Source organism: Cebidichthys violaceus, unplaced genomic scaffold (assembly GCF_023349555.1).
Source record: "Cebidichthys violaceus isolate CVI_PGR_0920_01 unplaced genomic scaffold, fCebVio1.0.p SCAF_5, whole genome shotgun sequence".
NCBI classification, from domain to species: Eukaryota; Metazoa; Chordata; class Actinopteri; order Perciformes; family Stichaeidae; genus Cebidichthys; species Cebidichthys violaceus.
In genome coordinates, this window is record NW_027176705.1 from 13,901,304 (window position 1) to 13,922,317 (window position 21,014).

Here is a 21,014-nt window from a genome sequence, read left to right on the forward strand (position 1 = left end):
GAGGGAAGTAGTTCAAAGGAATACAGATGAACTTTCAGCTGATTATTTAATATACCAACACTTTGATGTAAAAATATATCATTAATGAGTCAGCACATTGCTTGGGCTGTTTGTAAACTGGCAAATGTATTTAGAAAAAATGTGTCGTGCTACACAATAAAAATATATATTTGCTTGGATAAGTGTTTTTCTTTTTTATGGGACACAATGCATTTTATTTGTCAGAATTTACATTTTATTGCAATAAATGTAGAATTACAGTTTACTGCAAGTACAGTATTTCTGACTCAATCAAGTACTCCCGAACACATCACAGTGAATTTCACCCGATGAAGCCCCAAGCTAAATATGCAGTAAACATCCTTTGACTTTATTAAAGGTTGTGAAACCTGCAGCATGCATTCATGATGTATGACGAAGGCACATCACATTATAAACATTCAGTAATTCCAGAATTAAGTTACAGTACAAACATGAAAAAACAACACAAAACAACAACAAAAACAATGTGTTTAAAACATACAATCAAATTGCAATTTTGTGCATGAAGGAGCCTCCTGTTAACCCTTCCATTAAACTAAAGCCTGAGTCGTTGATGAAACACCCCTTGATTTAAGAAACATAATCTTCCAAATTCATGTCACACTTTTGTGCGATAGAGAGGCAAAGGAAGAAAGAAAGTCTGAAAATAGAGCCTCTTGAGCTTCTTATTTTCCAACAAAGAGGTCATGTGATCTATAATTATATATTTTAATAGTCATAATAATTCTAAAAGCAATGTTAAGACAATAGTTCTGTGTGTTTTGTTTGGGTAACATTTTTCACAGCTTTTTATCGTTGGGGTCCTTTTCTGTTTGCCACCTTCCACAACACACTGACAGAAAAAAGAACAGCAACAATGATGCATAATAGTTATTTTTCACAGCAGACATTCTGACTTGTCATAGCAGGAAAAGCACAGGTGTTGTTAGTGACATAAACAATGGCTCAGTTTCATCAAATTGTCACAGTGAAGCCATTACCGTGTGACAGTGAGCCAACATGCACAATACCAAAACTCTGAAACTGAAGCAGTTAATGACATTCAGTCAGAAATGTGCTTTTCCGATTGTGACAAGTCGAAAAATACCTATTATAGGAGAATGTGATCCATGAAAAACACACATGTACAATCAGGTCAACTGAGGTTGACATTTAGGTAACAGTACAGCTATCATTGCTTGTCCCCCTTAAGTTAACCAACATGCATGTGATCATTATTTGACATAGTAACACGAGATTAAACATTTTTATCATCAGAATCAAGAGTTTATCAAAAGCTCCTGTAGCAAAACAAAGCAATTGTAATTAATTACTGATGGGGGACATGGAGGTGAAATCCTGAGAGCTGGTTCTGAGAATGAGAAGGTGACGGTGCCATGTTCTTGTGTTGTGGTCGGAGATATGACGGTAAACCCAGGAAGTGCAGTCTAAAAATTGCCCAGTCCCCTAAGGTCATATCTAGGATGTCTTTAAGGTCATCTGCATCACCAAAGACCAGTGCCGAGCCGTTGAGGTCCTTGCTTCTCACAATATCAATATACTTGCTGGGAAATTTCATTCTTTCCAACTGAAAAAAAGAAGAAAACGTAAGCATTATCAACAATGAGGAGTGATATGATTTAGTTCCTAATCCTTCCTGATATGATTAAATTGATCTTTTCTGTTTCATTTGCAAGAGTCCAAACAAAGTTTTAATTTGCATCATTGTGTGAGGTGAATAAACACATTAATTTCAATAAATACTGCTTTGTTGTGTGTGTGTTTGGGATACTATTTACAGTCAGCTTTTAAAAAAGAAAAGCCATTCAATTAATTTACATTCAGTATATACATCTCTATAGGTTTTATTGTAAGTGGCAGGGTCCGCCATTCCAGCGCTTGATTAAAACTGCCCACTCTATGCACAAGGGATTGACATGAATTCATGCGACATGTAATTCAGCATCTGTTATTTTATCTTATTGATTACAGCCTCACTGTTGACTGCTTACTCACCTAATTCTGCATCTGTAGCTGTACTTAGTGTAATACTGGTAATACAAACCGAACAATTCTGCTGCTTCACATTAAAAGCATTCAACTGGTGACACACAGGGATGCTTTTAACTGTGAAGTACTTGCAATGTGTTTGTCACACAGGTAAGCACCGACAGCGATGATTCTTAAGAAAGGCTTCTACAAAACATATTTTTGATGGAAAAAGGCCAGCTATTAGCTAACACCTTCATTAAAACAATTGTTAGTTTTGGCAACATAACGTAGATAACGTAGCTTCTCAAATGTTACGTCGCACTTTACTGTCGCCGCCAAATCAACCGGGACTAAAATCTGAAAAATTATGTTTTAAGAAGGTTCTTACCTCTTTACACACATCCTCTTTATCCATATTGATGATAGTTGTGATTGGCAGAGGGCCAAGGTTCCTCATCCAACCAGAATCTTTCAGCCTGGAGGTCCCTCTGAGGTGAGCCAGCTTCTTCCTAATTGAATGATCCAGGTTCACCGTCGCCTCTTCAAATATTTTCATGTCCTTTACCGTGAATCTGAAATCGATCTTGAGAAATCTTTCAAACATCTCAGGATCTCCATCCTGCTCGATGAGATCCTCAATCTGTGTACTCATCACATACAGCTCAGCCCTGGACTCACTGAAGACTTCCCACAAGGTCTTTGAATCAGCAGTGTCGGCCTCATCGTTACGATCAATAACTGCTCTCTGCTGAGCGTCTTCCACACACTGGATGATCCAGCTGAGGCGGCAGGGCCACTGATTAGCCAAGACCACCCATGCTGCGATGTCGTCTTTTTGAGAGGGCTCAAGCCTATTCAAGGCCTTCATAATTATCACAGTCAGTCGAATGGAGTTGATCTCCCTCCTCATGGACATGGCATCCTCTGACATATATGTGTGCAGATCCCTTTCATTGCTGGTCAGGCTGCTTATGACCAACTTCTCTACTTCCTCCTCATTTACATCCGATGCAGCTGTGGTTCTGTCCATCAGTGGATATGATTCTTTTGTGTCTAATGCAATCTCCACTGAGGAACAGGTCTCTATGAGGCTCCCAGTTCTACGTTTATCTTCGCTCTTGATTACGCGCTCAGGTTTTTTAGAATTGCTAGTGAGGCTGTCAAATAATCTGCGCTTTGAATCATCGCACAGTGGTGGGACAGTGAAGGCCAGCGTCACGATGCGGTTCAACATCGCATAAGCTCTGTCTTCTTTGCTGAAGCAGCCATCCGCAAAGTTCACTTTCTGCACAAGAACATCTGGGTTGACGGCCAGGATGGAAATATAAGGACTCTCCTCATCTGAAAGCAGAATGTTGATCGCTTCCAGAACTGCGACAATTTTCTTGGGGGAGCAGCGGTCCAGATTGGTGATCTTCAGTAACACACGGATCCTCCTCCTCTCAAACACCTCCATAAACTGGATGAATTGAGACAGAAACCACATCTCCTTCCTCACTTCGTTCATGAAGCCCAGCTGGATGCTGATGCGCTCATTGTCCATTCCCTTCTTGATCTTCAGATCCTGGTTAAAGATGAGGTTCTTAACCATGAGAAAGACGAACCTCAATGCGCTTGCTGCAGGGATTCCTAGGGAAGCAATGACCAGGCCCTCCAGCACATCCATCAGGGTGGTTGTTCCATTCACGGCGGCGCCTGGTTTCACCTCAGGCTTGGGAAAGCCAAAAGTCAACAGGAGTACCAGGATGATAGGTGGTACCACAAGAATGGACAGGCAGAGAAACCACAGAGGGCAGCAGCAAATCTTTTTGGACCTCCAATGGTTTGGACTGTCCTCCACTTTCTGAATTCAAAACAAATCAGAACAAACACTTTGGTCCGAAATTAAATAGTTTAACACTATTAGATAGCGATGAAGCCTAATGACTTTGGTGATCCCCTGACTTTTCATCGAGCGACATCAGCAGGTCGAATTTATCACTGTCAATCTGGAGACATCTGATTAATGGATTGCTGCAAGGTTTTGTACAGACATTTGTGGTTGTCAGACGATGAATGCTCATACCTATGGCGATTTCCTGACTTTTCATCAAATACTCTACATTTTCCTTCTGAGAGAAATATTGCCTCAACTTACATGATCCACTCGAGATAAATTGTCTTAACTTTGGTGAAACCCTACTTTATCTTGAGGGATGGACGTTACTAATTATAGTTACTTTCGTGACTGTAACAAATATTTTTTGTGTGCTTGTACTTTAATTCTATTTATTATTTATTTCTAAGTCATTTTATTTTACTTTGTACTTTGCTAGCTCAATGTGACTTGGCATAGGTAAAAAAAACATGTTTTTTATGTGAACAGCTGCATTCTGGGTGTGGGCAACACGCTAAACGCTGTACTGCACAGTGAATTATCCTACGGTGACGTTCACTGGGGAACTTTTACCTTCTGTGAGGTGTTTGAGGACTTTCTGCTGTTTTAACAATCATCTCTATCACAGTGACTACAGAGCACTCTTATAGCTGGACATTTTTGAAAACTTTGAGGAGCGCAGTGGGACTCAGAGGCTTGGACTGGGTATACTGGGACGTACCGAATGAGTGAACTGGTTATGGAGCAGCTTGTGGAGTAATGAGAGAAGCGCAAGACTCGAGTTCAGACAGGTGAGTAACCAACAACAACAAACAAACTGTGTGGCTCTTGTCTTTGCTTTAATGGGCTATTAGAGTTTGTGGCCTCAGCCGCTATTCATTGTTTATATGTGTTGTCTGCATTGGTGATGTTTTATTCTGTTGTTAAGAAGCGGTAGGCTTAATTTAGCATAACATAGCATGCTGCTTAATATTTCTTGTTGCGCCTGCCGCGGTGTATCTTTTTATTTATTGTCGTTCCTGTTTGAGTAATTGTCTGAGTTTTGTTCGCTGTTCAGGTTGTATAAGTTATCAGCTGTGTACTCAGGCTGCAAAGTGCTCTTTACAGAAATGAGAAATAATGGTCTTGTTGCTCTGGACGGAAGGGCTATTGCTGACACATTACCTTTTGTAGCCTAAATGTGTTAATAAGTCTGTCATATATTATCATATACATTTTTGTTTACCTTCCTTTCAACGTCCCTTCCCCATTACAAATTTACGTTTTAACTGACCTAGTTTTTTACTTTCATCCAATTACTTAATTGTACTTGCACTTGAGTAAAATTACTTTAAAGTGCATTTAAGTGACATATTACAGTACTCTTTCCATCCCTGCATATCTTCTAATATATCTTTGTGGGTATCTGCCACTGAGATTTGAACTCCAACTGTCATCAGTTTGTACTGAGAACAATTTTTCTACCGAAGGTAAAAAGAAGAAAAAAGAGGATGGATAAAATACTTAGTTTTATATCCTGCAGCTGAGTAAAGACACACAGAGTCACTAGCATGGCTGTATACTCTGTACATTCACAAACCTTCTTATTGACTTCCTCTTCTTCGTCATGTTGAGCCACACGGTAGAGCACAATCTGTAATTTCCCAAAGTTCATCTGCATGGCCTGAAACAGCCGTATGGCTAGACCGGCCCAAAGCAGGTCACTGCCTGCAAAATGCCAGGCACTAAAATGTACATCAATGAACCGGATGTTATGGTGCTGCTGGTTCTCCTCTGTCCAAATGGGCCTGTAGAAGAGCATTCGACCAATGAGAGCTAGAAAGCCACTAAATGAAGGCGTAACTGAACGAGGCTTGTAACGTCCTTTGTATTTCTGCTCAATCTTCGAAGCTTCCTGCTTCATGTACACTGAGGAGACACAAAACATTGATCATATTGACATTTTATATGCATCCTTTAGCAGGTTGGAGTAGGCCACATGTGAGGATAACCTTTTAAATCAAAGCAGAGAGACATCAAGACTGGCAAAATATGTAGGGTAGTTGACTTGGACATAAAGAGGATATGTAATATAATATAATAAGTTGGTGAGTTTGAGTAATTGGGCTCCCACCAACTCTGATAAAAGGCCTTGGCCATGGCACTAAACCTTACACCTGTTTCAGGGAAAATGATCAACCTGATTTTCTTGCAATGATAGGTATTTAATTAATATTCAATTGTTCAAGGCAAGAAAAAATTAAGAATTCAAATGAAGAGTCAGTGAATAACATAATTGCTTTATCTGCCTTGCAACAGTGCAGCATTTCAAAGCTTTTTGTTGTTGTTCGGGCATTCGTATGAGAACACCAAGCCTGGTCGAACTGGTGCAATACTGTCTGCCAAGGTAAAAAAAAAAAAATCATCACGACAACCCTACAGTATTAGTAGTACTACTCTGGGTAACACAAAGACCAACAACCTTAAACTTGTCTTTTCTCTTGGATTCCGCAGCCGCACATGCTCCATTCAGTCTGTTCAATGTCACTTGTCCATGCAATGGTTTGAATCTTCACATGTTTCTAATGCAAGGAGACTATGTAGCCTACTCATTTGTGGAATTCTGAAGCCTCCTAATATGTGATTTATTTTTTTGTGTTTCTTATTTAGAAATGTACTTCTTATTTCTAAAGTTCAAGGTGGTACCTGCTCATCCGTCATTCGTGAGGCGAAAATATGCATACAATTTTGCAGGCAATTGTACCGTTACAGTCGATACTGAGGGGGGTTGTTTGGACGCAGTAGCAGTCTTTTTAAGGCAATTTTTTTTTAAACTCCTTATGCTATTGTATAAATGTGTTGTGGAGAGAAATATGTAAGTTGTGAGATGTGTACTTAAGAATACAGTACACAACGTCCACTTTTCAATCAATCAGATTAAATCGATCATGAGCCAGCTCTGAGGCGGTGCTCATTCATATGCCAAGAAGTAGCTCAGTGACTTTCTGACTGTCAGTGCAACATTATGTTTAATATGTGGTAATGATATTGTGCTCGCATAGCATTTGTATTAGCATGTGCATCTTCTACGGGCAACGCATTGTTGTTTCACACAGCCGTGTTCACAGTGAACACTGTAGTGTGAACTCTGGAAACAGAACCGTCACTGGGCTTTAAGTGGTTGATTTAAAACAAGTGTCCTCCAGCAGACAGAAGAGATGATATGCTGGGGGGCCGAGTGTTTGTACATACCTGCCATTTGTCCGAGGATCATGCTAATTCGATTCTGACATGAGGAGTAGAGTCCTACAGTCGCAGGTGATGAAACTTTTGTCAGGGTCTTGGACAGCGCATATGCATAAATATCATCTGTAAAGAGATTAAGAATATTGAAAAGAAATGGCATGGATAACTCATTTAACATGTCATTTTTTATTCAGATTAACTGATCTTCTGTGAGCAGACACACTTGAAGTTGAAGGATTATTTCACACACCTATTCAAGGAATTGCTGACATTTGAACGGAGAACTGGATCTCGCTGAATGGAATAATCATTACTGACAATGTTCTTCATTAAAGGAAAACAGGGTTTTCTTCTTTTAGCCCAATAATGCTGAACTAAACTGAAATGACAGTTAAGGTACAAGACACTTGTTCATTTAGGTGTTACTGAGGTGAGGTTCGGGGCATAGACTATGAATTCTATGAGCATTTTCAGAGGAAAACAGGAAGTAAACATGGAGGAACCACTTTTTATTGAGTATTCTATATTATAGTGTGTAGGCTTTAATATAGGTTACATTAAACTTTGAACTGTAAATGTGGTTCTTATGTATTCCTCTCACTTTAGAAACTGCATTCATCAAAAGTTATTTGAAGAATTAAGCTGGATGAAGACTCATTGTGTCCTTAAATCATGTTAAACCACTAAGTATAGACATAAGTTCTTTAAAAGAAACAAAGAAACAGAAAGAGTTTCAAGGGGCGCCTCATCCTGTTTATCCTTGGCTGTACTAACAGAAATAATAATAAAAAGGCAAAAAAAGTTTCATGCAGTAATATTCAGTAACAAAGTGAAACTGAAAGTGAGAATGGAGCCCTTCTGAGTATGAGGGGAGAAAGCTAAATCACACTCCTGACATTACCTGCAGATAACTTACCTTTGCTTTTCTTATCCATGTTGTCTGTGTGGTGGGGTGTGCAGCTTCCACGGAAAATCTTTTTGAGCTGCGAAGAATGAGAAACGGCAGGGAACTCAATGCAGGCAGTGGAGGTGTGTTTGTCAGTGTGTCTTCAGGTCCGTCCTCGCTGTACATCATGCCCCAGCAGACAATGGTGCTCTCAGTCACCAGCGAGACGAGCTCCAATGCAAAAACCCACCGACTTGGACGCTCGCAGTGTTGATTGAGTACACTCGGTATAACTTGAGAGATTTGTTAGATTATGTACTAAACACCTCTCCAGTTAAATGGAAAGCACCACATGTGGAATGAATGTCCATGAGAGTGCTTACATGGCAGAAACACAAATTCACAACCTGCAGTTTATTTCCTTTTTTCTGTTGATTGACAGGCATTTAAGTGAATTGTTTTAAGATGATATCCTGACATTCATGCATGGGCATGCACCTTCCCAGAGCACAGGCTGTTCTTTTTTATGTGCAGGGAAATGTCAACAGTTTTGCTGTGTCAATGATTACCTTGCATAACCTAATACCTTTCCCTGCTGGCAACATATTTCCTCTTTATGTTCTTGCCTGCACAAATGCTTAATGGACTCATAGACAGTCTAACAGGGCAAAACGAAAACAGAGTTACAGACGGACTTTTAGTGCCGAAAAGGTTTATGAATGACTCTGATGGACTTTGATCAGTGTGCACAAAAGAATACTATATTGTCGTAAACCATGAAGCTGTTATTGTGCTCGAAGCGACACAATGACTGATGTGGTAAAAAGATGTTACTGGTGAAACAAGCTTACCTGGTTGATGTCAGTCCTGACCTTTATTTTGACTCATCTTTGAATCGGCACTACTAACGGCTCCAGAAGGCAGAAAGGACCGTGCAGCTAAGGATTAGTGAACCTTACACCTCCAGGACTTCAATGCCGTAAAACTTTACAACACTGATAAGAGAAGGGAAAGGCACCATGATAACCACAGGCAGCGTCTGTAAGACGGACACTATCCGGGAAGTGAGGTCACATGCAAGCTGTACATTTCCTCCATTCTTCCTTTCAAATCTGTTACACCATACTTCTCCTGCTGCTCCCAATCTTCTCTCTATTCATAGAATCTGAGGGAAGTGGGTAGTTCCTGAAAGCATAACGAGGTAGAAAAATCTCCATTCTTGCGATAGCTTCTGGCATTCACTGTCCAACTTTTTCAGTCCATGGAAAAATGGAACAAATGAGTGCTTTTCATGCTGGAGCCTTGGGTCTGCATGAATCATCCATGTTTGGAGTCCCTCAGGTTTGGAATGGCTGGATTGCTCTTCCTGGCCTGAACTGACATGCATAGCAGTTAAGATGCCAAAGCAGCAGCACCAAAGCCCTTTTTTGCCCCGAGCAGGATTTGTTATGACATAACTGGTTAGTCAAGCTTTGACAAACAAGCTCGAAGCCTAATTTCCCATGGCGTATTTACTTCCTTTTTTTTGTTGCATTAGCTGACTGCAACCATCTGGTGTCGCAGTATACCTTTCAACATAACTCCTTCACAAGCTACTACAAATAAACATTGAAGTAAATCATGTCAAGGTGGCTTTTTGTTAATGCATACATTCCCAATGTGTACATTTCAAGCAATGAACACAGGTAATTTTTAATGTGCAAAAATGAGCCTGTCTTTTGTAGACAGATGTTGATTTATGGCTCATATTGCATATAGAAAAGCATATATTGGTGTAAGCATACAGTAGATGTATACTAATGGAGCTCTGTGTGCACAGTTACGTACAGGAACATAATCATTAGCTAAAGAGGCAGGCAGATTTGAGTTGAAATACTTTGTTTTTTAAATTTGATTTAGGTGAGATTAAAAATGTATCTGGTTTAGAGAGGCAACCTGTTTTGTGACACATTATATGTGAATAGAAGACAAAAGGCTGTGTTTGCAGCGTAATGTTTATATGCAAGAAGTTATGTTCTTGGCCGACAAATGTGTCACCACTGCAACGTCATCTTGGGTGTCTAATGTGTCAACATGGGCTGGAGGCTAGTATGTGCATGACACAATGAATGACATAATTACTGTAACTATCTCAACTGTATGAAAACATACATGCACCTGAAGCACATTGGTGTCAACACTGTAATACAACCTCACACCTCACTATAGGAAACGATGGAAACAAGGTTTAATTAATGGACGTCTGATTAAGATTTAAAGTGCTCGGCCTGGGGGTGACTTATTCTGCCTTTACTCAGACTACTGGATTGTTCAACTATTTTAATTAACTTGATTGTCATAGAGAGAGTGAGGGTGTGTGTGTGTGTGTGTGTGTGTGTGTGAGAGTGTGAGTGAAATAGAGGTTCTCAGTTATTGCTTAACCAATACTGAATTAATTGGATTGTATCTCCCCTTCTGTGAACCCTCACCACACATCGCCCTTTCACCACATAAACCTTGCAGTTAAGTTAATGAATTCACCTTCATGATTATTCCAAGATAGGTCTAGACACAGATAAATTGTATTTCAGAATTGGGCAGACTTGGAGTGATATCCTTTTATTTAGCTAAAGGCGAGGGGAAATTAAACTAATATTGTAATATGTTAAGTTCAGGGGGTAGCGATTGTTTTATGTCAGGAGCTGGCTGAAAGGATCACTTGCATCAACTGTGATACGTGAACAAGTCAAATTATGCAGTTTTCATATATATTTTTTAATTGTGTTGTAATTGAACATGCCAACAGAGGGCGCTAAAGTATTGCGCATGAAAGCAAGACAATGAGATTTGATCAGCAGCCCCTCATCACACTTCTCTGCTCTATTTGGTATGTAGGAGCAGACCCCACAGTGAAGGAGGCTTTTTCTGAAAACTGGGAGCGGTCAAGAGCTTAAGATGTGCTAGAACTTCTCTTGGATGGGCTTAATTTAATGTAAATCAGTAACTGCAGAGACACACACACACACACACACACACACACACACACACACACACACACACACACACACACACACACACACACACACACTCAGTAATATCTATCTGCTTTTGTTCCTTATCCATTGTTCCTAAGGGCGGACAAGCTTCAGTATTGACACGCAGCCTGACACCAGCTTGCCTGGCCTAATTGGCCTCAAGACCTCTTGTTGGTGTGATCTATTGATCAGCCTCACTGCAGATGCAGCTAAGTCACAGGGAAAGGACAGAGAAAGAGCCACATATACCGAAAGTAAGTACTGCCAAATCTGGGCATGATGTCTTAAGCTTTGCTGCTCCCCTGGCAGAGCTGTGCAGCAAGCAAAGATGATGATAGGGTCTTCACCCTGAGGCGCAGGGGTCCAGATCCTTGCCACAAGCTGATTCACACACACCGATTGTCCTTTATTGTTACCAAGGGGATGATGGCGGCAACAAATGGAGGTTTCTGAATGCTGTGACCCCCAAAGATCTATAGACACGTTCTGCTTTAACAATCCCACCAGAGACGGGAAGATGAAAACTCCTCCACGCCCGCAAAATCCACTTTTTGTTTGATTCCTCTGCGGCAAATATTAGGAGAAAAAAAAAAAAAGGCAGCTATGAGATTGCCACCGAAGAGCCCTTCTGGGGCAGGGGTGAGCGAAATGGTATGCATGCTGATCTTGTATCCATCAGCACAAACATCCTATGCATGATTATTTTTGCCTGCACCTTCAACCTCCTTTCCATTCACATTCAGATCCCAGATCACATCATCTCCTTCTCGTCTATTTCCATTTCGACTCCCTCTGCTCATCCTCTCCCTTCTCGAGAAGTAGCGCCATTTCAATGTAAATAGTGTCTCTCTGCCTCTTAATCCTCCTCTGTCATTCTGTACAGCCTTCCCTCAAATCCCCGAAAAACTCATAAGAGAAACATGTGCATGTTTATGAGGCCTGCCACACAATATGTCCTTCGCTACCTCGTAAAAGCCAATACATTCTTCTTTATGGGGCGCACAAATTTCCTATTCTCTTCTGTGTGTGAGAGCTACATTCCCATATGGTATTACATTTATGATGCATGACAAGGCTTTCAATTCTCCATCTCCTCTGCAGCACCCTGCGAGGAGCTGTCCTAAAGTCAAGGCTGTGACAACGGGCATCATTATACATTCTTCTTTCTGTGCGGCTGACGCTTTGTATTCCTCTCCACGCTTTCAGGAAATCTGTCTTTTCCCCCGCCGTGTTAGAGTCCACTACCAGGTGCACAAGGAGCTCTTCTCTGAGTGGAGGTGGTGGTGGTGGGGGTGGTGGTGGAGCTAGATCGAATGCCCAATCTTGTACCTTTTCACCAACACGCAACCTTACACTGATGTGCACACATATGCACGCCCGCTCCCTGATCCTGCCTCCTGTTTTATCATCAATATTGGCCTGTTGAGGGGTTGATGGCTGTTGACAGGCTGAATTGTGGAGGTAAAGATGATGGCAGCTCTTGCAGAGATAGAATAGCTGAGGTCGAGACCCCTTGGAGGGTGTTATTAGGCTGTTATGAAATCTGATCCCTATCAGACCTTCACTGAAGCATGGGGGAGGTATGTGTATAGCCAGATGCAGTGCACAGTACAAGTGTTGGGTCTCTCCCTTCCTCCTATAGCTTCCTCTTATCTACCGCTCTCCTTCCCTCTCTCACACGCAAACACACAGGTTTTGTTTTATATTTCATGAACATACACACCTCAAGGCTCGCAGCATGCACTGCATCATGACACCGAAACCTGCTGTTCTGTGGTTCAAAGCTCCCGACAAGATACCTAGAGTATGCACTGATCAGGGAGAGATCAGAGAGAGAGCCGCTGTGAAAACATAATAACGTGTCAGCCATTAATACAAACAAATACACAAAAAAGTGAACGTGCACAATGCGGCAGGAGAGCATGAACCTGTTTGAAAGGAACACATATTTGTGTGTCCAACAAGTCCGCAAGATCAAACAAAAAAACTCAGTTTGGGGAAAATTGATTCTTATGAGTGTATTTACAGCACAGAGGAACAAAAGTCAACATTCAGGCTATTTCACTTATGCTTGTGCTCTCTTTGATCGTGTTTGACAACCTTTTTGCTACGGTTGTTATCTTTATAGCTTCTGTTTTTTTTATGCTAGTGGTGGGAATCTAGGGATGGCAATCTTGTTCGGGCAATCGATCCACCACTTTGGTCTAGACTGAAATATCTCAGCAACTATTTGATGCATTGCCATGAAATTCTGTATAGACATTCATGGTCCCCAGAGGATGATCACTTTGGTGATCCCCTGATTTTTCATCTAGCGCCCTTGTTATTTTGACATTTGTGGTTTTGAATGAAATGTCTTAATAGATGACCCCCTCGGGATAAACTGTAAAAACTTTGATGGTCAATTCATTTTTCTTATGGCACCATCATTCAATCAAAATATGAATTTCTCCAATAGTTTGGTTTGTGACCAAATATCTGCAAAACATAAACTAAACTAAGATGGTGAGCACTGTACCTGCTAAACACCAGCGTGTTAGCATTGCCTTTGTGATCGCATTAGCATGCTGATGTTAGCATGCTGATGTTAGCATGCTGATGTTAGCATTTAGCTCAAAGCATCGCTGTGACTAAGTACAGCCTTACAGAAAAGCTTGCACAGCTGTAGTTTCATGGTCCAGTTTAAATCTATAAAGAACTTTTACAGTTCATAAAAGTCACCGTCTTTTGATCTAGCTTCTCAAACCAGGTGGTGAGAGATGTTTTAGGCGGGCTAATGCTAATGCAAAATCAATGTACGCACTGCAACAACACAATTAGTTTTTTTTTCTCAATTTACCAACATTGCAATAAAACAAACAACAACTATATCCATGTGTGATTAGCAACGAAATTCACCAGCAGGGGCCTGTGGTGTGTTTCTGACAAAGACACACTGGGGAACAAAGCAGTAAGTGCTGGCATTGTTATGGCCTCTGCAGAGTCTGCACTGTTTACAGCAAAATGTAACATTTTTACATTGGCGTTTAAAAAAGTATGTCAGGTTGGTAATTGTATCCATTTGAATGGAAGGTAAGAAAGAATAATCAGATTCCACATGGTAAAATGTAGCTTCATGTTGCATGTTAGAGAAATATGGATCATTCAAAAATACTCTGTAGGTGTCATACGCATAAGTTGTAACTAAGATTTGAAATTGTAGTAACATGTGGGAGTGTCACAGCTACATGTATGCGTGAAAAACAGGTTGCATCTGCTCATCAAAACGAAATTTGTCACAAGTTCACACATATAAACATGCATAAACATGCTGTTGCAGAGGAGTCAAGATGTAATAATAATGTCTTCTTCCGTGCAAAGCTTCTGTCTGCTTTCTTTTAACTGTTGAATCTATTACAAACTATTGAGGTGTCATGTCTGTTTACATGGTGCACAGATACAGCAGCTATTCAAACAACCAGGCTGGAGAAAAGGCAAAAGGTGGACACAGAAATGTTAGCGTGAATGTGAATCTGATTTGTGCGACAAGAATCATTTAAAGTGTCTCTCAGAGCTCACTCTAAACCCCTTCTGTCAGCTGTGAGAGAGCACGCTCTAATCCATTGTCACTGGGTGGATTCATTTGCATAATTCCACTATTGTGCAGCCCCAGATCCTTTTCTGCGTCCTCCTTCACATGTGAAAAAAGACGAAGAAGAAGAAGAGGAAAAAAAGAAGTCTCCTAGACCTTTTGCTACTTGTTGCTTTGGAAACACGGGTGGAAAATGCGGAGCGAAGTACAGAAGGGCAAGAATGAGAGCACTGGCAGAGGAGAAAGTGGTGCAAAAGTTAAGAGATGGAGAGAGTGTGCATTACGGTGCAAATATGATGAGCAGGGAGCATAGAAATGGAGGAAGAATGAGCGGAGGACAAGGGAAGGAAAGACGGAAGACGGATAGAGAGAAGAGAGGAAACTACTGTTCAGTGAATGGAATACAGAGCAATTTTCTGTTACTTAAAAAGTCATTTATCTATGTCGACAGTCTATTAGTCATGTATTCGAGTGTGACCCACCTGCCCCCACCCCACCTGCACACACACACACACACACACACACACACACACACACACACACACACACACACACACACACACACACACACACACACACTCTTCTATGTACATGTGTGTCACTGTTGTTGTGTGTCTGTGTGTATGATGAGGCTGTATTGCTTTTTCCTCCAGGGAGGGGAGCTGGAGGGAAGAGAGGCAGTGCTAAATTGCACAGATAAGATCAATATGTAGTTAAGGGGTGGGGCTGTGCCTTTTAGAGTGAACACTGTATAATATTGCAATAGCCCTGCGCAGTGTTAAATGGATTATTCCTAAAATGTGATGTGGAGACAGCTTACTTGTCAAAGAAGAATATTTTAGGATGATCACTCAGTACTCGGATTACTTTTTCCTTTTTTCCCCCCCCTTCAGGATGCATCAAAGGTAACTTACAATGAGACTGTCCTCCCAAGGAAAAGTATCAGTAGCTTCAGCAATGCCCCAAAACGCCATATGTTTACTTTCAAGTGTCAAAACCAGTGGCCACAGTAATTATTATCATTATGAGTCTTGTTTGTTTGGAGCAAAGGAAGAAGTAGTGTGACGTTGTGTCGTCAAAGGGAGGTCATGTTGGTTGGAAAGGTCAACAAAACGTCACATTTTAACACAGGAGACAGTCAACAAATGGTTTCATTTAACTATGGTTCCGTAACCTTACCAATATGTTTTTGTGCCTAAACCCAACCAAACCGTAACCGTTGGTGTTGTTGCATTCATAAAACAGACTTGTTTCTCAACAGTGATTTGTAAAGGCTTTGGAAGGCACATAATGTATTTTCAACATCAGATCATAAAACCCTTGTATAGGTTCATCTGGATGGCAGTTTAAAGGAAATGTATTTTGTCAGTTATTGAGGAACTCCACATTAAATTATTTTTTGCATATATATTTATATATATATATATATATATATATATATATATATATATATAATAATACATATAATAATCATTTTAACAAACAATGACATAAAATGAAACTCAAGAGGCGACACTTCAATAGTAATGGGTTGGATGCGGACATCTTGAAGACAAATATCTCAAAACTTGGACAAATAAACCAAAACATAACTGCAAGGCTAATGCCACTGTAGCAGTTCGAGAAAAATATGTTATTTGTTCATTTGGGTGAAGTGAAATTGATTCAGATCCAGTGAGACTAACCAGGAAGCATCTCTTGCCCTCAGCTGAGAGACGACACGCTGTTAACCCCGCTGGCATGGGATGAAAACCCCGCAGAGCTGTGTCCTCTGTCTCCCCGACCGCCTGTCTCTCTCTCACCTCTCCTACTGCCTTGATAAGCAAAACAGCATGCCCTGCTATAATCACCATGATATATTAAACATAATCAGGTGTGCTAATGAGGTCATAATCAAGATAATTCATGCATTAATTACCAAATATTTCTCTGTCATCACACACCTGTAAAGAGTCCAACCAACCAATATGATCTATAACTGTTGACACAATCTCATGAATACCCATCTGAAACAGTCCAATAAGTACCGCCTTGATACCGTGTTGGAGCTTTATTTATTGGCATTTTCAAAACTTTGTTTGTTTTTTGCAATAGTTTGCATTATTACTAAATGGGGTTTGTGTTATCACCATCACTTTGTAATCACCATGACAACACCCTTCAAATAGAACGATCCAAAAGCAACAACCTAGTTGAACTGTGCAACATCCCATCATAACTATGGGCTTTACATTGATGGGTGGACAATATTTCCACAGCAATTGATTGTATTACTTCCTCTTACGTTACGTTACGCACCAAATATCATTATTATTATTAATATATAACATGCAGGTGCTGTAAATGTCGTGTTGGTTCCAAGACCAGAAGAAAATTCTCTGAAACCGACACCACAATGCAGTGGAAAAAACCACAACTCATGCTTTTTACCTTTTTAGGGGGATTTTTCATCTTAAGTTAAACATGTATCATGATGTATTGTATCGCAGAATTGCTCTATCCTGATACCATCGTCATTGTGGGCAACGCATTTATTGCATTGAGAGTTCCTTAGTTTGGTACATTTCTCTTTGCCAGTAAGAAAGAGAGAGATTTTGTGCAATGGCATTTTCCCAATCCAGATGCACAAATACCTTCACGTTCACACTAACTGCAGCATTAGCCGGCTGACAAACCACAGTCGAGTACAGGAAAGGAAGATGGGATTTTCATTGGTTTCATTTAGTCCACACCAATCTATTCAAATAAGCCTGGATCGGCCCTGACACCGCTCTTTAATATCGGCTTGGGACATCTCTAATAATCAATATTTTTATTTATTAACTATGGATCGCATGATCGCTTACTTGTATATGTGAGTTATGACCCAACTCTGAAGTTCCCCTCAGTTCTACGGAGCATTTCAGCATCTTCCATCTCATTTGGTGGATTTGATTTTACGGCCGGCAACTTTACTGTTTTGGTTCACTCTAACCGCTCTCATCAACGTTGATTCCAGCAGCAGCAGGAGGTTGTTTTCATCAAAGAACCTCTAGCAACCCACTGCACACTACTTGCCCAGCGCTAGACCCTTGACAGAAGAAGTTAGCAACTAACTGATGAACATGTAGTGGACTATTTAGTTTCTAATTAGCCTGATGTTTCTCTGGAGTTAGTGAGGACCAAATCAGATGTAAAAGGCGAGTAAATATTGGACTGATTAACTAACTGCAGGTTTTAAATGAATGTGTTAAAGTGCAATAAATTCAGAAAAAAGGTTTGCAATAGTCCTGCACTTGTTTTGGGAAACAGATCAAGTAGGGAAGTCATGCGTGATATGGCGTCTCAGAAGATTTTACTCATTTTTATTCGTCCAAAAATATGATGGTGCATACTTGCTCATTTTTCAACAATGCTTCACATTCAAATGCTAATCCTCGCAAGCTGTTCAGTACAGCGGCAGCCTTGAACTGTCGGCCAATACTGGAACAATTTGGGCTTCAGTGTGGGCCTTGCCTGGGGGAGACGGAGAAAAGCTGAACCAGAAAATCTATTTCTCATAATTATGAATACAAATTAATTTCCATAATTCACTAAGCAGAGCTGCAAGACACTGGAAAAAGGTCGTAGAAGGTTCTGCAGAGGTGTCGATTGAAACTATTGACCTTGTGATTACATACATTTCAAACATACTCTTGTTTAAGGTGCAAAGCATAAGGTTGACAATAAAATCTAGGCTTAAAGAAAGGGAACAAGGGGCGGTCACATGTGGCATTCAATTTGTTTTCAGAAAGAAAAATCCATGGTTCAAAACTGTGCCCTTCAAAACATCATATTAACGATTCAGCTATAATTGAATCCCCCTCCAAGCTGCAGCCATAATCAGATTACACTTTTTCAATTACTTACTATTCAAAGGTTTGCATTTGGAGTTTCTGCAGCAAACACCAGCCCTATATGTTTATTCATGTAAGCTCTTAGCTGAACCGAGTGGACCATCCATCAACGCACGCCGGTTAGAAGTGACTTCCGCTTTCTTTTCTCGTGCTGCTCATGACGGCGGAGCCCCGCAGAAAACGAATGGCGTCCCCGGTCGTTCTGTCATGGATCATTAAAAGCAGTTCATTGTTATTACTTCCACAGTTACACTCAATGTTGGAACAACAGACAGGGGGCTAGTTGTGATTGGTAGTTAAGACACATCATGCTAAGAACTCCTGCGGGTTGATAATTGTCACGACGTGGCAAAGGGATACAATCGAGCGTCGTTATGTGCTGCGCGTATATACTGACACACATGCAGTCAGGCACACACACACACACACACACACACACATATAAGCATACTGTAATGGGCCAGTGTGCGGTTTAAATTCTCTTTGATGCAGTGGATACCCCCTGCTGTTCACCATATTACTCTGTTCACATCAAACAGGTTGTTCTGGGAAGAAAAAGGGACATGATGACAAGACTGCGGCTCATCCTGATGCCGAGCTTTTTGTTCAAATGAAAAATAGGTTCCTCTTCCCTTTTTTTTCTTCTCTCTTAGTCTCCTTTTCTCTCTCTGTTGTTCTGCCATGGTTTCTCTTTTTAGTGCTTTTTTTCTCACAATATCGGATGTTTCTTTTTCCTCCTTGTACTTCCTGCCTTTTTTCCTTTTGTAACTCTTGCATCTGTTTTCCTCACCCATCTGTGCAAAAAAAAAAAAACAACGTCTTTGTGTAAATCTTCAGACCGTCCTGTTTTTGCTATGTCCCCGTCTTGTGTTTTTCTCGTCTTGATTTGTCCCCGCCAACTGCCGTCCCCTACCATTCCCCTTTTGAGTCACCTGGAGCTTGTCGCAGCATGCCACCCCATCATAGCTGACCATCCAGACGATGTCAGCGTGAGTCACAGTTCACAGATGATAATGACCCTGCCCAGCTGCTGTGCAACCTGGGACTCGCTGGGCCCCTCTAACCTACGGTCTGGCGTGTGTGTGTGCCCATACATGTCGATTTCAATGTATGTGTAAATGCGTTTGTACAAATTCTTTGTGCAAGCAATACATTCCCTACTTGTGTTGATTTTTGATGTGTGTAAATGCATCCATGTGTGCACCGAATTCACTGAACTGAGGATTTGTGCGCCGCTATCTGTGCTTGAGCCTATTGGTATGGATAGCGTGGCGTGATCTCGAGCCTGATCTGTACTCGCTGCCTCCAAACCGCCCCCTCCCATCCCATAATTCCACCTCTACCTCCAAAGCCCTTCTAACCTTTCTCCTGCACACCCACCTGTCAATCATGTTCATTGCACCGCAGCAACATAGGGACACTTGGTTTAGTGTTAATTGAACCCTCACAGTTTACATTGGAATAAACCAACATCCCTTATGTGTTATTCCTGATGAAACCCTTGGCAGAGACATTATTAATCACAGCACACAGCTCGGGGAACATCTATTGTCTGATAAAACATTTGGAAAAATTAGGTTGAGCCGGTTGTAGTTACAGATGCATTGACTAAATATATACATACATTTAAAACTGAGTGTAGCTTAAATCTTAAATGTAAGGCTGTTTCATAAAAAAAAAAAAAAAAACATTGAAAGGTCTCCTCGTTCTCAGATGATTCAGTGGAATTAGTTTCCTTTAAAGTGGTGAGAAAGACTTTGCATAAACCACCTTTTCTCATAGATAAAGTTCAAGCCAATTTAAGGCATAGCTGTAGGAGTTCTCCAGTTGGAGAACTGGACTCATGATGTTTGGGATAAAAGCTTGTTCCTCTAGTCATCATGTTGAACATCACTCAAAGGGCATCAGTATGCTTCAAAGGAAATGCTTGTCGGATCATCTTACCACATCTGAAACATCTTTCCCAATACAACACTTGGAAATGTTGGGGAATTGATCTGCATTGACAAAGAAATCTGTTGACGTTAAAATTATGCATAGTTTTGTTTTAGAGACGAGGAATAAGCTTTATCACTTTAAAGGCAGAGCATTGCACGATCTTGCATCATGTACATTGCCACATGGAACTGAAAATGAATGTAAAACACAAAAATAATAAAGGATCCGTCTGATCTTTCTGTGACAAGAGTGTGTTTCTAAGAACATCTCTGCCTCGCTCCATGTTCTCGAAATGAAATGACGGCACAACAGTGCAACGTCTGTGACAAAATGTCACGTCAGTAATTGTCCCCCGCTGCTGATACGCTCCGCAGTGAGGGAGGACTTACAGTATTTCCTACTCTGTCCCTCTCTTAATCAATTCACTGAGAGAAGGTTAAATTCTCTTCTCGCAAGCCACCAGCTCCACCTGTGGGGGAGCGCCTCGAATAGAGATCAGACCGCAATCAATTGACCGTCTGTGTCATTACAGGATTAGCTCTACCTGCAGCATGGTCACATACATCTGGAAGCTTGCCCAATAATGGGCAGGTAATAGAGCAAGTGACTGCATGTC

At 40.9% G+C, this 21,014-nt stretch overlaps 1 protein-coding gene across 1 annotated transcript; it reads right to left on the reverse strand.

The window, feature by feature from the left end:
• Nucleotides 1–225: 225 nt before the first annotated feature.
• nkpd1 (NTPase, KAP family P-loop domain containing 1) lies at nt 226–9,424 on the reverse strand. The gene is made up of 6 exons (XM_068730281.1): nt 8,852–9,424; nt 8,031–8,097; nt 7,121–7,237; nt 5,469–5,797; nt 2,402–3,856; nt 226–1,609 (listed from the first exon to the last, which is right to left on the reverse strand). The coding sequence occupies exons 2-6, from the start codon at nt 8,047–8,049 to the stop codon at nt 1,352–1,354; spliced, it is 2,178 nt and encodes a 725-aa protein (XP_068586382.1). The 5' UTR covers nt 8,050–8,097; nt 8,852–9,424; the 3' UTR covers nt 226–1,351.
• Between the last annotated feature and the right edge of the window lie 11,590 nt (nt 9,425–21,014).

Bases quoted from the DNA above. Each gene is read 5' to 3' on its own strand.
- nkpd1 (XM_068730281.1), bottom strand. The intron at 5,798-7,120 runs GTATGTACAAAC...GTGTCTCCTCAG, and splicing joins GATCCTCGGACAAATGGCAG to TGTACATGAAGCAGGAAGCT. The intron at 3,857-5,468 runs GTTTGTGAATGT...TTTTGAATTCAG, and splicing joins AAGAGGAAGTCAATAAGAAG to AAAGTGGAGGACAGTCCAAA.